At 37.5% G+C, this 17,363-nt stretch overlaps 1 protein-coding gene across 1 annotated transcript; it reads right to left on the reverse strand.

Moving 5' to 3' along the window:
- Window positions 1–1,369: 1,369 nt before the first annotated feature.
- Window positions 1,370–16,574, reverse strand: DIT1 (dicarboxylate transporter 1). Its single transcript, XM_008803729.6, has 3 exons — window positions 15,327–16,574; window positions 7,349–7,570; window positions 1,370–2,034 (listed from the first exon to the last, which is right to left on the reverse strand). The coding sequence occupies exons 1-3, from the start codon at window positions 16,416–16,418 to the stop codon at window positions 1,672–1,674; spliced, it is 1,677 nt and encodes a 558-aa protein (XP_008801951.4). The 5' UTR covers window positions 16,419–16,574; the 3' UTR covers window positions 1,370–1,671.
- Between the last annotated feature and the right edge of the window lie 789 nt (window positions 16,575–17,363).

Below are 17,363 nucleotides of genomic sequence, written 5' to 3' on the forward strand. Positions count from 1 at the left end.
GCGGCTCTCAGCGAGGGAAGGGGGGGCGGCGGCTCTCAGCGACGGGAAGGGGGGGCGGCGGCTCTCGGCGAAGGAAGGGGGGGCGGCGGCTCTCGGCGAAGGAAGGGGGGCGGCGGCTCTCGGCGAAGGGAAGGGGGGGCGGCGGCTCTCGGCGAAGGAAGGGGGGGCGCCGGCTCTCAGCGAAGGAAGGGGGGGCGCCGGCTCTCAGCGAAGGAAGGGGGGCGGGGGCGGCGGCGGCTCTCAGCGACGGAGGGGGGGGGGGGGGGTTGGGTGGGGGTTTGGTCGCGGCGGCTCTCAGCGAGGGGAGGGGAGGGTTTAGGATTTAGTTTTAGTTTTAGGGTTTCTTTTTTTTTTAAATATTATCAGTATTTTATAGTCGGGCCGGGCCGAATCGGGCTTTTTTTTTAAGTGTCCAGGCCCGGCCCGATTTTTTTGGTCGGGCCGCTTTTCCTGCCCAGGCCCGACCAACGGGCCCTTTTTCAATGCCCAAGCCCGAAAAATTTCGGGCCGGGCCGGGCGGGCCAGAAGGCCCGTGATCACCTCTATATGGGACAATGGCGGTATTTGTGATTAAATTTAGATTCTTAGCCTAATAAAAATATTACAACTTAAATGGAGAAAAGATGTAAGAGCCTGTGTTGGCATATATGCTAGAACGATTTTGGATACTCAGATAGGATATTAAGAATCCAAATAATATTTACAAATTTTTTTGGGTAAAATCTTGAATTATTACTGTCCGTTGTCACAGTAGCTTGAAAGATGGTCTTGACGGGAGAGAAGGTGAGATTGGGTTGATCCAACTGTAGTTGGGAAGGAAGTTGTCATAAGCAATTATAAAGATATAATATAGCTGTAGCTCTCATCTTGTCCATCAAAGCAAAATGGAAACTAGACCAATAATTCCTTAGATTTCACCTGTCCCATAATAAAAATATACAATATTTTTGGATGTTTAATTCATGTAGTAGAGAAACTTGTTCCACACCTTCGGAGTAAACAATAGCAATTAAGAACAAGGCTACATGTGATGACAATTTTTTTTTTAGTACTCTAGTACCTTGTAAAATCACAACAAATAATACAGATGATTCGAGTTCTAAACACCTAGTAAATTAAATGGGACCTAAGAGCTCAAACTATGAAATGGTTAATAATGACAACAATGAGAACGAATTTTCGGTGAAACTTGATCATAGCAGAAGAAAGTTCTCCTAATAGCAACAGTAGGTACCAACCACATAAAAAGTAGCATAATGGACCAACAACAACAAATGAACTTCAATATGCATGATCTTGTTCAGAGACTGAACTGAACTGTGAAAACATTCATAAAATCTGGACATAAGCAAAAATGATAAAAATGAACTGATCAAAATTAAGTTCATTTTCTTTAATGTTTGCCAATCAGGCTGTAGAGCATAGGAGAAACTTTACCCCCCAACAAAATCACATGGACAATATCCCATCAGCAATACTAAAAGAAATTGTATACAAATTCATAATCATGAAACCTGTAGCCACTTCTCTTTTCTCTACCAATCTTACCAAAATAAATCATTCTGCTCGAGGTTTTAGGAAAGTAAGATTTCTGAGCCTCCCAAGAACATTTTTGGGAAAAGGCAGCTATGCCTCATGCAAAAAAGAATGGCTAAGATAGAAGCATGCTCCTCACCACAAGCCAATGGTCTTCCACCAGAAGCCCCCAACACCAAGCCAGATGAGTATATTGACGACAGAGATGAGAAACCCGTAGCCCCACCACTTCGCCAGTGGGACGTAGTTTGCACCATAGAAGACCGGAGCAGATCCAATGCCATAGTGAGTAAGACCACCCATGAGATTGGAAAGGAACGAGAGTACCATTGCTCCAAAGAGGGGAGGGGTGCCTAATGCACTCGCCACTGACAAAAAGGCAGTGAACATAGCTCCAATGTGTGCTGCCCCACTGGCAAAGAAGTAATGAGAGTAGAAATAGAGAAGCACCAAGATACCAAATGAGAGCTGCCATGACAGACCCAAGCCACCTACAAACTGAAATTAAGCAGTTTTTCATGTCAATGAGAACAGGAGTTTCACCCGTGAGTAACACAACATAATTTTTCATGATAGCATGGTAATATACAGTTGCAAAAGGCTTCCCACTTTACATGCTAATAATTATAAATGACAAAATGTAAAAACTATATTATTACTCCAATTTCAAGATGTCTGAATCGAACTGGTGACATCACATGGTCAGAAGCAGCCCAGATATCTAAAATAAAAACCACAACTGTCAATTATTCTCCTGGTTGGTTTCGCTTTATGAATCCTTATTTAACAAGTTGTCCTACTACTAATGAATACCAGTAGTGTCATCACAAGATAATTTTCAAAACTGTAAACTTTCATCAAAATTCAGATTTCTACGTAATTAACTTTGCTGTTAATACCCTACTCCAACTTCCATCCAAATTCAGATTCCTAAATTAACAGGAAGCCATGAACCTTGAACTTGTTTGCAGATTTCACAGAAAAATAAGTTGAGGTACCTTAACAACAGAAGACAGCTATACAGATTTGTCAAAGGCAGTCTCCACAGATTAACAGGAGTTATTGTGTTACAAAGGAATGAAACCACAAATTTTGACAACTGGCTAAATAGAATAAAATAAAACAAGATGATGGTAGTTTTGAAGCACATAAAAAAGCTCACTGCAAGAATCACATAAGATGCTCAAAAATCAATTCAAGTAAATTACTTTTCATAACATAGTCATGATCTATTAAGCTAAACATTTTTCATTAATAGCTAGTTATGCAGAATAACAGCAATCAGTAGTGAAAGCTAATGTGGCCACATGGGTAATGCATATATTTCCATTTGCATGAACACTATATTTACATAAGTTAGAAACTGAACCAAATTCCAAACTCATTATTTTTAGAGTTTAATATAACTTTGTGGAGTTAAATTGGTTCCATGTGCAATGAAAATTATGCTTTTGTTATTGACAAGCAAGTTTTCAATCCTGGAACCAACGGCTAGTCATCGTCTCAGGCTAGGTTGGTACATTACCAGGACAAACCAGAGCAAGCATTAAAAAAAAGGAACAGAGTGCAAAAATAATAAAAAATTAAAAAAGTTGGTGTCCCAAGACACCAGGCTATCTCAAGTGTTGCACAACCATTCCAGTCACTCCAAGCCATGGGATGACCCTAACTGAAGAGACCCAAGTCCCAGATGCGTCCTATAACCCAGTATCCCCATGATTCAGCATGACATTGCTAAGACAAACCAGGACAAACCGAGTCCTTAATCCTTGCTGATGAGTATTGATTGCCCTAGCTTATTGATGTGAAGGACTTTGGACATCTCTGATACTAATGATGAGGAAAGAAACTAGTACGATGATTAGTTTGAACTCGATATGCAAAGGTTGGAAAACTAATAAGAAATATATAAGCAACATCAATCAATTCCAAAGTTTTCAAAAGTAAGCATTGACCCCTTTAAAGGCATAGGTGGAATGCCTAGGTGGTCAGGTGGACAACTATGTAAAAAAAAATCCAAAAGTCAATAAAATTATATGTTTTCATATAGAGTCTCATAAAGCGTTTGTAAAAAGTGTATCAAAGAACATCATATTGACAAATGATAAAGTTGACAACTACTTAGGAAATGCAATAATGATTTAATTTCTTTAGTTTTACCTAATAATTTTTCTCTTAACTGATTTAAAGTATTTAGAACTTCTTAGAAACATATGTTCAAGCATTAATTATTATCTAAGGAACACAATATAGATGGACTCAACTTCTTTTATGAAGTACTTAACATTTTCAATAAATCAATAAACAAAGTGTGCATTCAAGACAAAGGTTGTGCTTAAGCAGCCAAGTTCCGACCGAGATGCCAACCTGGACACTTGGGTGGCAACGTTGCCGGAGGGCTTGGAAAGCACCAGGTGCATAGGCAGCTGGATTGTCCAAGTACCTAGGTGGTGTTGCCTAGGCACCTAGGAAACTCCCTATGAGAACTTTGGTCTTAAGACGTTATGGAAATGTGATTCGACAAAGTTTTGATTTAAGAACAAACCAGATTTGGTTTGCCAGAATTTTCTGGCATACTGGAACTCTATGTCCCATTGAATTGTCTAGAATAAAGTAATATGAAAAAACCTATGCGAGACAACAGCATAGGAGCAAATGAGCCTTTTAACTCAAGTTTTTTGGCATTTTCGAGGGTTTTAGGCAAAAAATAAAGTTTGAATATGAGATAGAACAGAATAAATAATTAGAGAAAATCTTAAAAAAGGGAATACAATATAAAGTTTGAATATGAGATACAACAGAATAAATAATAAAGTGACCATGATCGGTGGTGAAATAGAGATAGAATGAGAAAAAGAATGAAAGAAAAGGATAAAAGATGGTTAGGAAATGCGCCGTAATCAAAGTGCTACTTCTGAGATAGTGATTTCCTCATGGAAAATCCTGAAGGACTAACAAAAAATCTACCTTAGGATGTAATGCCTAATACATTTTAGATCTCCAAGGGTGCAATTGCACCTTGTAAAGGCCTTAGGGACCAAAGCTCCCAACATTTAAAACTAGAAAAAAAAAACTTCAAAATTGAAAGTAGTGTGGCTTAATGTTTGATTTCGAGAGGGAGCGAAAAGAGGACTTGATGTTACAAGTCAGCCTTCACCAGCTCTTGGTAAGTTTTCAATTTAAGATTGGTCATTTCAATAGGTGGCTGATTTTGAGATGAACCAAAATCTCAATTTATCTCAACCAAGAAGAAAAGTAGAGAAATTGTAGAAGGGATCGAGTCAATGAGCAGCCAGGGGAGTGTTTTAATATTTAAACAATAAATACAGAAAATGCACAAAAATTGCTATAAATTACAGAGTAAATTTCAGAAAAAAAATAGAAGGTGGGACTACTGAATGAGGGAAAAGAGAGGTAGGGAAACTGGAGAAGAGAGACGAGGGGAATAAGCAGGGATCTGAATCAGATTTATAGGAAGAGTGGAAGGGGGAAAGAAAAACTAATCCAAAAGCTGTTATTTTCTATCATTCATCATACACCACTATATGCCAAAGTCGTAATCTGGTCCTCAGGTGCTAAAGCCACTCGCCGTTCCTCCAATCTTCTCTCTATTTACGAGATCATAGCTTAAGATTCTAAGGATTTTGAAGGAAAAGAGTCGGATTAGCAGCACAACTGAGTCCTCGGTATCTTTTCAATAGCACACGCCAAAACCCACAACTAGCTTGCTTACAAGTGGCATCCAACTCAACAATCTACTTGAAACCAACTCAACTCAACTCAACGAAGCCTTTCCTCCATTCCGCTCTGTTTAGGGCCACACTTTCTAAAAGATGTAATGACATCAAGTCCTTCCTTATTACGTCATCCCATGTGATTCTCAATCTACCCCAACCCTTCTTTCTTTCTATATATATCAAATCACTCTTTTGTACTGGTGCATCACTTGGCTTGCATTGTACATATCTAAACCATCTAAGTCGTCCTTCTCTTAATTTATTCTCAAGTGGTGATATTTCTACCTTTTTACAAGTGAGTTTATTTCTCATTTTATCTTTTCTTATATTACTACACATCCATCTCAATATTCTCATTCCAATCATATTTATTACGTGCACGTATTGTTGTCTACCCAATATTCTATATCATAAAGCATAATTTGTTGTATGGCTATCCTATAAAAATTTCTCTTCAACTTGATCGATGTCCTACAATCATATAATATGCCCATTGCATTTCTCCATGTCATCCTCTTCAATCTCCCATTTCTTAGGAATAATTGATCCTAAATACCAAAGCTGATCGCATTTAGAAATTTCATTATTCTCGATTTTCACTCCACCTTCATCTCTACTTTTAATTTTACTAAAATTGCATTCTAAATATTTTGTTTTGGTCCTACTTAATCTGAAACCTTTACATTCTAATGCACTCCATAATTCTGACTTACAATGAACTCCAACTTTAGTTTCATCTACCAAGACTATATCATCTACAAATAGCATGAACCAAGGAATATCCTATTGAATGTGCCTAGTAAACTCATCCATAACTAGCACAAAAATATAAGGATCTAGAGTAAATTCTTGGTATAAACTTATGGAGATTGAAAATTTATTAGTATTACCATCAATAGTTCACGCACTAGTAACCGGTCCATTGTCCATGTCCTTAATCACATTAACATAACCAATGGAAATTCCTTTCTTTTCTCACATCCACTATAAATCTTCTCTTGAGACTCTATTATATACTCTCTCTAAATTAATAAAAACTATATGAAGAATTTGTTGGATTTCTCTATATTTCTCAATTAATCTCTGAAGAAGAAAAATAGCTTCCATAGTTGACCTTCATGACATAAAACCAAATGGGCCCACATAAGCGGAGTTTCAACAATCTGCTTGAAACCACTCTGCTCAAATGGGCCCACATAAGAGTGGCTGCATATGCAACTGCATAATGATAAACAGGCCACCTATTCAGCTCTGTAAAACTCAGCCACATAAAAAAACTGCATTCTGCATAAAAGAAATGTGGTCCAGTTAGAGGATCATATCTGCATATGTAGTCACATATGCTGATTTATGAAACACTAGTCTCAATGAAAACTACTGAAACTATGAGAACAAAACAAAATAACAAAATTCCAAAATAATTTCTAATTTCATTTCCTCATTTAGGTTATATTCTTATTTTCTCTAAAGTTAATTGACGATATTTTCCTAATTCTCAACCAAACTTAGAGAAAACAATACCTAAAGGAAACTCATGTTAGGGTAAAACCAAGTTTTCACAACTTTAACAGACTAAACAGATCACTCACAAAGGCATAAAACCAATAAATTGGTATAGTTGGATGTGTACCAACAAAAGACACTATTTCAACCATGGTCTGCCGTACCGGTCCGTACCGGCCGGTACGGGCCGGTACGTACCGGTTCGGCCTGGGACCGGTATCGGATCAGCGTGGAATCCGGTACCGGTAGTTTATTGTTGAAGAACCGGTACGGGACTGGTTCGGACCGGCTTGGACCGGCTCGGACCGGTACGCCACCGGTTCGGACCGGTACAGGACCGGGTTCGTACCGGTCCAGGCCGCCACCGATATGATGACCGGTACCGGTACGGCGGACCTTGATTTCAACCATCTATAAAATATCAGAATAGATTAAAGAAGATTAGGTAATACAGAAGTGTCAAGAAGGTTAAAACACATGCAGTTACTATCTTTGAAACAGTTACTATCTTGTTTCAAAGATATGTGACGGGCAAAAAAAGAAAACAGAGCAAAAACTATCATATATGATACCTTAACCACTGTTTGGCTAAACCAGGAGATTAAACCATATTTGTTAAGATAGCTAGCCATTGCTATAAGTGCAGCAAACCAAGTAAGGGTATCCCATGCCACCCCTTCAGCCAAACATTCTTTCCACGTTACAACCCCAGTTATGAGAAGAATAGATAAGCCAAGAATTGCAGCAGTCACTGCATCCACATTCAGTCTCCCTCCAAATATCCAAAGTCCCACCTGTTCAGAGGGAATACAAATGTTACATGGGCAAAATAGATATCCATTTTGTAAAAATTATCAATTACTCTGAATACATGTCTGTCTCCATGTTGGCACAGACATTAGCATGTGAATCAGCAAAGAGTGATCTCACTGATTGATTATGCAAATGAATTCTATTTCCATATATACACTTTTTCCCTACTTATGGACATTCGATAGGTAATGCAAATAGGTACTCATCATCTGCTACTATTTTACAAAACAAAAAAGTTTGTGGTATATGGTAACCTCAACACACAAAAGAAACAAATCAATTCCTAAATGAACCTCCATTAGCATAGGAGTAGGGGAAGTAAAATCCAGCTTTCCATCATCATCCAGAGAACCTCGATCGACAAAATGAGTGAGAAGAAAACACTTGACATGAATTATACAGAAAGAAGATATGAAATATATCACTTTTTTAAGACATCAAGATACCCATCTTATTTGTATTTAATCAAACCTGTCCAAAGTAGCCAAACTATAAATGATCATGGAAGCATGAAAATATCTTTATATGTTTTGAATTTGTCATGAATTAAACAATAATATCTCATAAGAAGAAGCAGCACTTCTGCATAAGATAATTTGTCCACCTAAGAAAACTGCTTTCTTTCAATCATGTCACTATGTTACTTGCTGAGTTAATTTTCATACACCACTGTTACATTTGGAACTGGGCTAATATCTAATTGCTAGCACCAACTATTAATAATCTCCTCTCTAAAATAAGTTTAATGGCTATTAATCAATCACTGATCCTTTTCCCATCTATAATCTTATCTTTTATTACTTTATTCACAATTCTTCCTACTCCACTTCTATGATTATCCTCAGTTATAGTCTACAACCATTCCCGATATTCTTGGATTTACTGCATTTTCCATTTAGTTTCTTGCAAACAAATAATATTGATTTTCCTACATAACAATGTATTTGCTAATTCTCTACTCTTTTGGGTCAAAGTTCCAACATCCAAGTAGGAAATCTATCTCTTCTTCAGTACAATAATAAAAATATAAGAATGAAAATACAAGCTCGAAAAAAAAAAGACTATTAACCAAAAATAAAATAGAATAGTAAATTTATCATGATGGAATGAGATTTTTAATCAAATGGACTAACAAAAAATCAAAGTAATCCAATTATCCTCTAATTTAAATCCTAATTGCATGCGACATCAAACCATTGGTAGAAGTAAAATCCCTCATCCCCTTGCTTGCATCTCTCTCTCTAAATAAGAAGAAATATTATCAGAAATATTATCCTAAAAAGAAAACAACAATTGGAAGTCAACGACAATCAACAATTCCTTTTTGTCCAATTGCAAGGATTCAAAGGTTATGCTTATATTTATCCCCTATTCCCTTAGGCCCCGTTTAGCAGAGCTGTTCGTAGTAGAGCTTTCGAAAGTAGAGCTTTTTGAAATAGAGCTTTTAGAAAAAGTTATTTGCTGTTTAGTAACTACATTTCTAAAGTGCTGTGGAACTTTAACATGTGTTTAGTAAACAAACTGAGAAAGTACTTTTGGTATGACAAAATAATCATGAAGGACATTGCATAGTATTATACAAAAAGTATAATAAAATATAATATGTATTAATACATAAATATATGATATAGTATAATATTACTGTAATGTAATATAATATTATTATAATATAGTAATATAATATTATATACTATAGCATAATAATATAACATAATTTGATATTATATAACATAACATATCAATGTATTATGATATAATGTAAAATAATATTATATTTAAAGTATAATACAATAATAAAAATATAAATTATTATAATTATTATCATTATATATTAATATTTAATTAATATAGAGGAACTAATTTTTTAGTTTTTTGTTTTCTTTGTTGGGACTTCTGCAGATTTCTGTAATATAAAGAAATATTTTCTGTAATTATAATATTTTATCATGGGTATTTTGGTCCAAAAAAAAAAATTATAAATCAAAACATCTTTCCAACGCATGCTAAAAGTGTTTTTTTCCAAAAAGCTCTATTTTGGAGCTTCTCCCAAGAAGTTTTAGCTTTCTGGCAAAGCTAATACAGCTTCTTAATTTTTTTACCAAACATATCTATTCCATCCAAAAGTACTTTTGAAGGGTCCTACCAAAAGCTCTGCCAAATGGGGCCTTACTTTATATTAGCATAGCAGCTTAATATCATTTTGCCGAAGATCAAGAAAAAACATGAACAAAAAATCTAAATCTCAAAGACTCGAAGTTCTTGCACATTTCAAAAATTTTTCATTAATTGCTAGAAGTCCAAATAATCCTTCTATACATACCTTATTATCTACTTCAAATTATTAGACAATACCATGATGTTATGCAATAATTTAATTTTTATTTTGTTAGATGATGTCAAAGGCAAAGACAAAGTAAATTTTAAGTTTCAAGTTCTCAACATTCCCAATTCTTGTGGGAATCTAGATATAGCATTTTTTACTCATCCCTTATTTTCTTTTTTGTAAAGCTACCCCCCCCCCCCCAAGCAAAAAAAAAAAGAAAAATCCTAGCTCCACCCCTATGTAGGGGTGTGATCATTAACACCTAGCAAAGTTAAAAATGGCTACTATACAAAACAAAGTAATGTTTATAAAAAATATTAAGCAAATAAAAGAAGAATAAATTGATAGATATTAAACACCTTGACTTCACTGATTGACCTTTCCTCTATTTAGTTAATGGTCTCATAATCTTAATGAGTGCACTAAATAAATTTGGGGGGGTGGGGTGAGGGAGGGAGAGGCCAGCTTGGAGAGGCAATTATTGGAGGAGATTTTACAAGGCAATCCTAGATTGCAAGGCAAAAGCTAATCAAGAGGCAGGAGGAGAGAGAGAAAGGGAGAGGTGGGGTAGTTAGAATATAGAAGGCAAGAGGGAGATGGGCAGGCAAGGACAAAGATTATCAATGAGATACAAGAACAAATGAAATGAAATTAGAAAAAATAAGCGAGAGATAGAGACTTAGTTGTCATAATCGGAAGTAAGTGCGGGTGCAGGGAAGAGGAGATATTTTAGAAATACCTCTAGCAAGGAAGTGCTACGCGGGAAGATTACAAAGCAGGTGTTTTACTCTAGGTAGAAGATTCCGGCTGCTCAATGTGTGTGTGTGTTTGTGTGCATGTGCATGTGAAAGAGAGAGAGAGAGAGAGAGAGAGAGATCAATGGGGTGCGAGCGCAGGGCACACAAAGTGTTAAGGTTTTTTAAAAAAATATATATTTCCAAAACAACCATGTTGATAATTATGATACAATAAGGACTTTCTAGTAAACTAACAATATTCCATCTGAGGTTAAATTTGATAGACCCAACAACTCAAACACACCCTTATATATATAAATATGTATATGTAGGTGTGCTAATATGTATGTACGTACACATGCATTTATGTGAATGTATATACGTATCCACAAACAGGCATATGCGGATAAGTATATGCTGCACTGGCTTTAGCTTTTGCTAGGATATATATTGTTTATCCATCATGAAGAACATCAAATATCTTAAGGCTCATTTTAAGTAGATGTAGAAAACACAAAAGTCGAACCCATAATAGGAATTACAGAGTTTACAAAGTAGTCGCACTGAATGTTTGCTTATTGGGCTGACAGAAAAAAACTATATATATTGCATTGACATTTATAAAGAAACAAAATAACACGTCATTGTTTCTCAATGTTGTATTTTTCCTGCTCATAAATAAGAGGATAAAGAATTGATAGTTGCCATTCACAAGGACTGTAACTTATATATTAAGTACACAGACAACAAATTGAAACAGAAATTATTTAAGGTAAATGCATTAAAATTGTTGGTTTCCTTGTATGAAATATCGCCTAAGAAATCACTATGTTGCAGTGCCATCCTGATTGATAGGGTTAACCATACAGATAAATCTTCTTTTAGGTAAATGGAGGATGAAAGCAACATGCTAATACAGAAGCACTCTTCGGTACTACCATGACATTTGACATGACATATATTATAAACGAATCTCACATATTATATCAGTGCAATCAATCTGTATTGGATACACCACATAAAATCATGCAACAACTAAATCATATACTTGGGTATTTGAAACATCAATGAACGGTGGCATTTTGTTCAACTTGCAAAATCAATACAGATCAAGCAATCAAAAAGGAAATTGCAAAAAGTCTTTCAAATATGATGCCTCACATTGGAGATGGCAAGCATCATCCAGGCATGTATCAGACATGGACTTCGGTGACAACTTTGAGCATCAACCATTAACTCACTATCTAGAAATTTTTGAATCAAAATAGTCTCCATCACCAAACCTAGGACCAAACAACAGCTCTTCAATATATGAACAGTGTTCACAGTAAAGAGTGGTAGACATTTTTGGTTTCATGTCTTCAGACCAACACTATGCAAGTATGAATACCCTATATAAGGACATTGAAGGTAATATCACTTCATAAATTTATCATGTATTATTTAAATTGGAATCCTGTGTAAAAAGGCCAAAAACTTTTGAACAATACAGGCAAACCCAACATTATCTCTGTGAATCCAGAAAGGAAATAACTTATAAGACATATTTGTAAGGTTTATTAAAGCAATCAAAATTGACTGTAAGGTTTGATTTGGAGAAATAAGAACTGATGGTTTGCATGCAATTGTTTAAGTTGAAGCTCCTGTAAAACCAAATGTAAATAAATACACAGATAAGTGGTAAATGTGGATTCTTCCTCAGCCAATTCTTTTTGACCAATTGTTGATTCTCCCTCAGCCAATTATGTTTAGTGGTATGCTATGTGCATTTGTTGTTAAGGTGTAGATGCATCTAAAAATAGACTCTATGCAGTCATACATATCTTAAGATGATGAGGTAAAAACAAAAAGATGGTGATATTGATAAGTTGCTAGGAAAACTACAATTGATGACTACAGAACATCTAAAAGCATAAGATTCAATATACAGCAAAATGACAAACTCTTCTTACGAGCTCTATTTTTATGGAACCATATGAACTAACACAACTAAATAAATAAAATTATAACAATGAATAAAAACAATTCAAGGGAATGGCCAAGATGAAAAACTCATGCAATCATCAAGAAGAAATATTACTCAGTCTAGAGAGGCAAATTTGGTGAGTGACAGACATTTATTGAAGCATCGTCTCCAATGACAGTACAAGGTTTATAAGAGAGTAAAAGCATCCAAGTCCCCACTAAAGTTTTAATGCAAAAGAAAAAACCAAAGAAATGAAAGAGATGCAATGGAAAGGGTTATTATTCAGACTAGAAAAACATCAACAAAACTTTGCAATGAGAAATTTTGATTCAAATGCATAAATCAATCAGTGAGTTAAATGCTTTGCATTTTCGTAAGCACATGATGCAGAATGATGCAATGGATGAGCTAGCTAGAATGAAAGTATGGAAGATATTTCTGAGGAAGTAAAAAAGATTGTGAGGAGGAACAATTGAAAAAAAAAAAAGTGGGCTTGATAGTTTCTTTCCTCATACATGCTGACTAGTGAAAAACTTCAACATATTGAGCATTAAAACAAGATATTCAAAATTAAACAACTCTATGCATCTACATATACAAAAGAACCATAACAATTAAGAACTACTAAATATCCATAGGATAGTTTCTTACATGCATTTTTTCCTTGTAGCAAATCCCCAGAATAAATTATTAATATTTGTCATAAGAAATTTTCTCAAAAAAAAAAAAATCTATCATATGCATGTAGCCAACAAATGCATCCAACAATTTAGAAACAGTGTACATAAGTATGAATTTACATGTGTATGATGTGTGGCTACTAACAAGACGTAATAACTAGAAACAATATAATGAATAATAGCAATGAGGCACAAACTATGTGCAGATACAATACATATACAATGCTGCACACACTTACACCCACATGGATTAATATTATGCAAGGAAGGAGCAAAAAAGTCGGAGTCTCTAGAGAAGGACATTTGGTAGGAGAAGAATGACTGTTGACAGTATAATTTAAAGAGGAGGGAGGTTTGGAAAAACATTATAGAAACAATTATTGTAGAAATGACAGGTCATATGAATAATGCTGGAGAGTAGGTTCATAGAATGGTTTATAGCATTTAAATTTTCTATAACTTGAACACACAAAGGAGATTGATATGTAAGCTTCAAGAGATTATGAGTGTGCAAGTAGATAGCATACATGCACTGAAAACCCATAAGCAAGAATAGAAACAAAATTTATAGAATGCCATCAAACATTTAGTGACACCAGCATGGGGCAGAATAGAACATGTGATTAATGAAGTGTGTATCATTCAGTATGGCCTCAGGCACTCAGTTGAAACTAAGTGAGGAAAACAAAAAGTGGAGAACAATATTCTAAATATATCATTTGACCTAGATGCCTGGGATTGGAGAGCAGAGAAGCAGTATTTTGGTGACAAAGTTACAAGAGAAGAGTCTCCTGGAATTGGAGTGGAAGACTTCAATTTTTTTTGAAAAAAAAATAACTGAGCAGAGTAGAGAATTGCTGATATACATGGAGAAGTTCACCTCCATTATGCATAAAGTACAGCCAAGTGAATCAAAAACAATTGTGCAAAACATGATACAGGTCACCTTGTGTAACATAAAAAGGCAGATATCTATATGTAAAAATAATAAAAAAAGAACAAGGATGAAGAAGTTGAGCCGCTAAGTGGAAAAGGCAAGAATATGTCCATAAGCACAAAAAAGCAAGAGCAATTGTTTAGTAAGGTGAGAAAACCATGAATAGAAGGAGGTTGTCAACCTAAAAAACAAGGATATATGCATGCCTACTAACAAAGTAGAGAAGCTTAAGCTAAAGGTGCGGCTAAGCATATGGTCCCATGGGAAAAAAGGAAATAGAAAGACATCCAAAGCCACAGAACCACGACAGAAGGAAAATCTAGAAAGCATATAAAATAAACTTTCAATGCCTATTAATAGCCTGGCACATTTGTCTGCTGATGACATTATAAAAATTAAGAGGTTGCATCAAAAGATAGTGTCATGATGTCTCACTAGATGCCTAAGAATTTAAAGATGAAAGCTGTATGACTCACCTTTCTTCAGTGAAAGAAAATTCATGGAAAAGATCACTAAAAGAGACCAAACAACAAATTGTGCTCCTTCATGAATGTCAATATAACTCATTTTCCGTGCATCTTTCCTATCTACCAGCACTTTCACTTTACATCTGGTAAAAATGTTTTTTTATCTTTCAGGATGGATTAACCATGTTTACATTTGCAAGTACTAAAGACTGTCCCTCATATTGTTCAATATAATTTCCATTTCTTCTCACATCCTTACATAGTTTATCTCATCCATTGCTCCTTTATTTTTTAATTTTGGTGAGACCTACCATTTAATGTTTGCCCCACACAGGATTCTCTTGCTGAATAAATATTAATCAAAAAGAGATGTTGTTAGTATCATTATGAAATACTTCAAAAATTAAAGGAACTGCCTTCAAAATTCAGTACCACAATTCACCCAACCTTCCAACTTAATTGTAGCCAAGACAATTAACTAAAAAACAAAAATTACTCGCCTTAAACAGCAGCTAACTAATAACTAGCAAATAAGATTTATAGCAACCAGCATTTGTGTGTATACTGCAATTTTTCGAAAAAATAAAAACGGATGTCTGAAATCAATGAGGAGAAAAACATCTTTACCGTCAGAAGCAGTGTCGCTGCCATGATAATCTCATTCTTAGTCATCGGCCCCATCTTCTCCAGCTTCTCCCTGGCAAGTTTTGGAGCGTCTGGGCTGCTCTTCACTGTTGGTGGATAGATCAAGTAGAGCAGGAACGGCACAACAACCAGTGAAACCAATCCAGGAACTATCGCGGCCACGGCCCAGTCCGTCCATCCAATTGTTTGCTTAATGGTATTGAAAGTGAGGTTAGCACTCAGTGGGTTGGCTGCCATGGCAGTGAGAAACATCGAGGAAGAGATCACCGAGGTCTGGAAACAGGTGAGCATCAGCCAAGAGCCGAGCCGGTTCTCAGTCCCATCGCCGACGTTGCTGCCACAGGCCACGCAGAGGGACTTGACAATGGGGAGGAAGATCCCGCCGGCCCTGGCCGAGACCGAGGGAATGGCAGGGGCGAGCAGGGCTTCGCTGAAGACGAGACTGTACCCAAGACCAAGGGATGAGCTACCGAAGAGGGAGACGAACTGGTAGGCGACGCGGTTGCCGAGGCCGGTCTTGATGAATCCCCGCGCGAAGAAGAAGGCGAGGGCGATAAGCCATGGGATGGGGTCGCCGAAAGCCGAGAAGGCGGCGGAGAAAGGGAGGGTCTTGGTGAGGACGGAGGCGCCGAGGCCCATGAGGGCGACGGCGCCGAGGGGGAGGGGCTGGGTGATGATGCCCACGATGGTGGCGAGGAAGACGGCGAGGAGCTGCCAGGCGTTGCGAGAGACGCCGGCGGGGGCGGGGACAAACCAGAGGAGGACGCCGGTGGCGATCGAGGCGACCAGGGGCTTCAGGGCCGCGCCCTGCCACGGCGGGCTGGATGGGACGGCGGGGCCCGGGGCGGCGGAGGCAGATCCGGAGGTGGAGGCGCGGACGGAGGAGATCGGGCGGAAAGCGCCACAACGAGATGGAAGGCGGGGGAGGGATTTGGGGAAGGGGGAGCGCAGGGACGGGAGGATGAGATTTTGGCGGGAGAGGAGGGAGTGGGACTGGGGGGGTCTGGAGACGCGGAGGCGGCGGTGGGGGAGGGTAGGGAACCCTAGGTTGCAGGCGAGGGCGGAGGACGTCATTAATGGCGGAGGGGGAGAGCTCGGGGCTCGGCTCTGACCGCAACGAGATGAACGGCCCTTCAGTCGCGCATCAGACACGAGGAGGCGAGGGAATTGGATGGAAGGGTGGGGGGGGGGGGGGGGGTGTGGGGGACGAGGAAGGGGGTGTTCGATTTAGTACTAAAGAATGGGATGGCTCGTGGACCGGTGGATTTTGATCGGACGGGAGAGGTGGGGTAAGGAATCTTCCGGGAGGGGGGTCGATGACATCCAGATCTCCATATGAAGGGTGGAGAATCTGCGTGGAGCGATATGGACCGTCCATTTCGGAGGACGCAATCTGGATTGGTTCATGGGACGGTGGGCGGAGATCTTAAACAAGAGTTTTTGTCACCGCACGGACGGACGATTTCTGGCAGCATACGATGAAGTTTTTTTTTACTTGTATTTTATGTTGCATGGTTGGAGTTGGATGCAGGACGGCAGGAATAAGATATCCATAACCATTTATCGGTCAACACAAAAGCAAGATTTATTTTTGTAAAAAAAAGTAAATGAAGCAATGCCCATGACAGTCTCAGGAACAAAACCATTTCTATCTCGGCTGATATAAGGCCGAGACATCAAATTATAGTGGTAGCCTGTAAGATATAATTTATATAAAAAAAATAATCCATCAATTGTGGGCCCGTTTAATTCGATTTAACCTATTTTACACCAGCTTAGATTATCTATTTATTGAAATAATCAAACTCGGAAACAGATTTTTGATTTGTGTAATAAATTGGTTGAATTTAGGTTGATAAATTTTTGACTGTTCTAACCCGATCTGATTAGCATCTCTTACTGCATAAGATTGTTGTTGGATCTATCTTGGTTATTACTATATCTTCTAATATATATGGATATAAATCGATATATTGAGCAATATAATATCAAATATTGGCCCATATTTTCGAATTTATT

Source organism: Phoenix dactylifera, chromosome 7, assembly GCF_051530095.1.
Source record: "Phoenix dactylifera cultivar Ajwa chromosome 7, Ajwa_hap1_PhDact_Kaust_v1.1, whole genome shotgun sequence".
Classification (NCBI taxonomy): domain Eukaryota; kingdom Viridiplantae; phylum Streptophyta; class Magnoliopsida; order Arecales; family Arecaceae; genus Phoenix; species Phoenix dactylifera.

What these genes read in the sequence shown, in the direction of transcription:
- DIT1 (XM_008803729.6), bottom strand. Translation starts at nt 16,418, where the DNA reads ATGACGTCCTCCGCCCTCGCCTGCAACCTAGGGTTCCCTACCCTCCCC. An exon ending in CAGCGACACTGCTTCTGACG is followed by an intron (nt 7,571 to 15,326) that starts GTAAAGATGTTT and finishes CCCTCTGAACAG; the next exon opens with GTGGGACTTTGGATATTTGG. An exon ending in TTAGCCAAACAGTGGTTAAG is followed by an intron (nt 2,035 to 7,348) that starts GTATCATATATG and finishes GCTTAATTTCAG; the next exon opens with TTTGTAGGTGGCTTGGGTCT.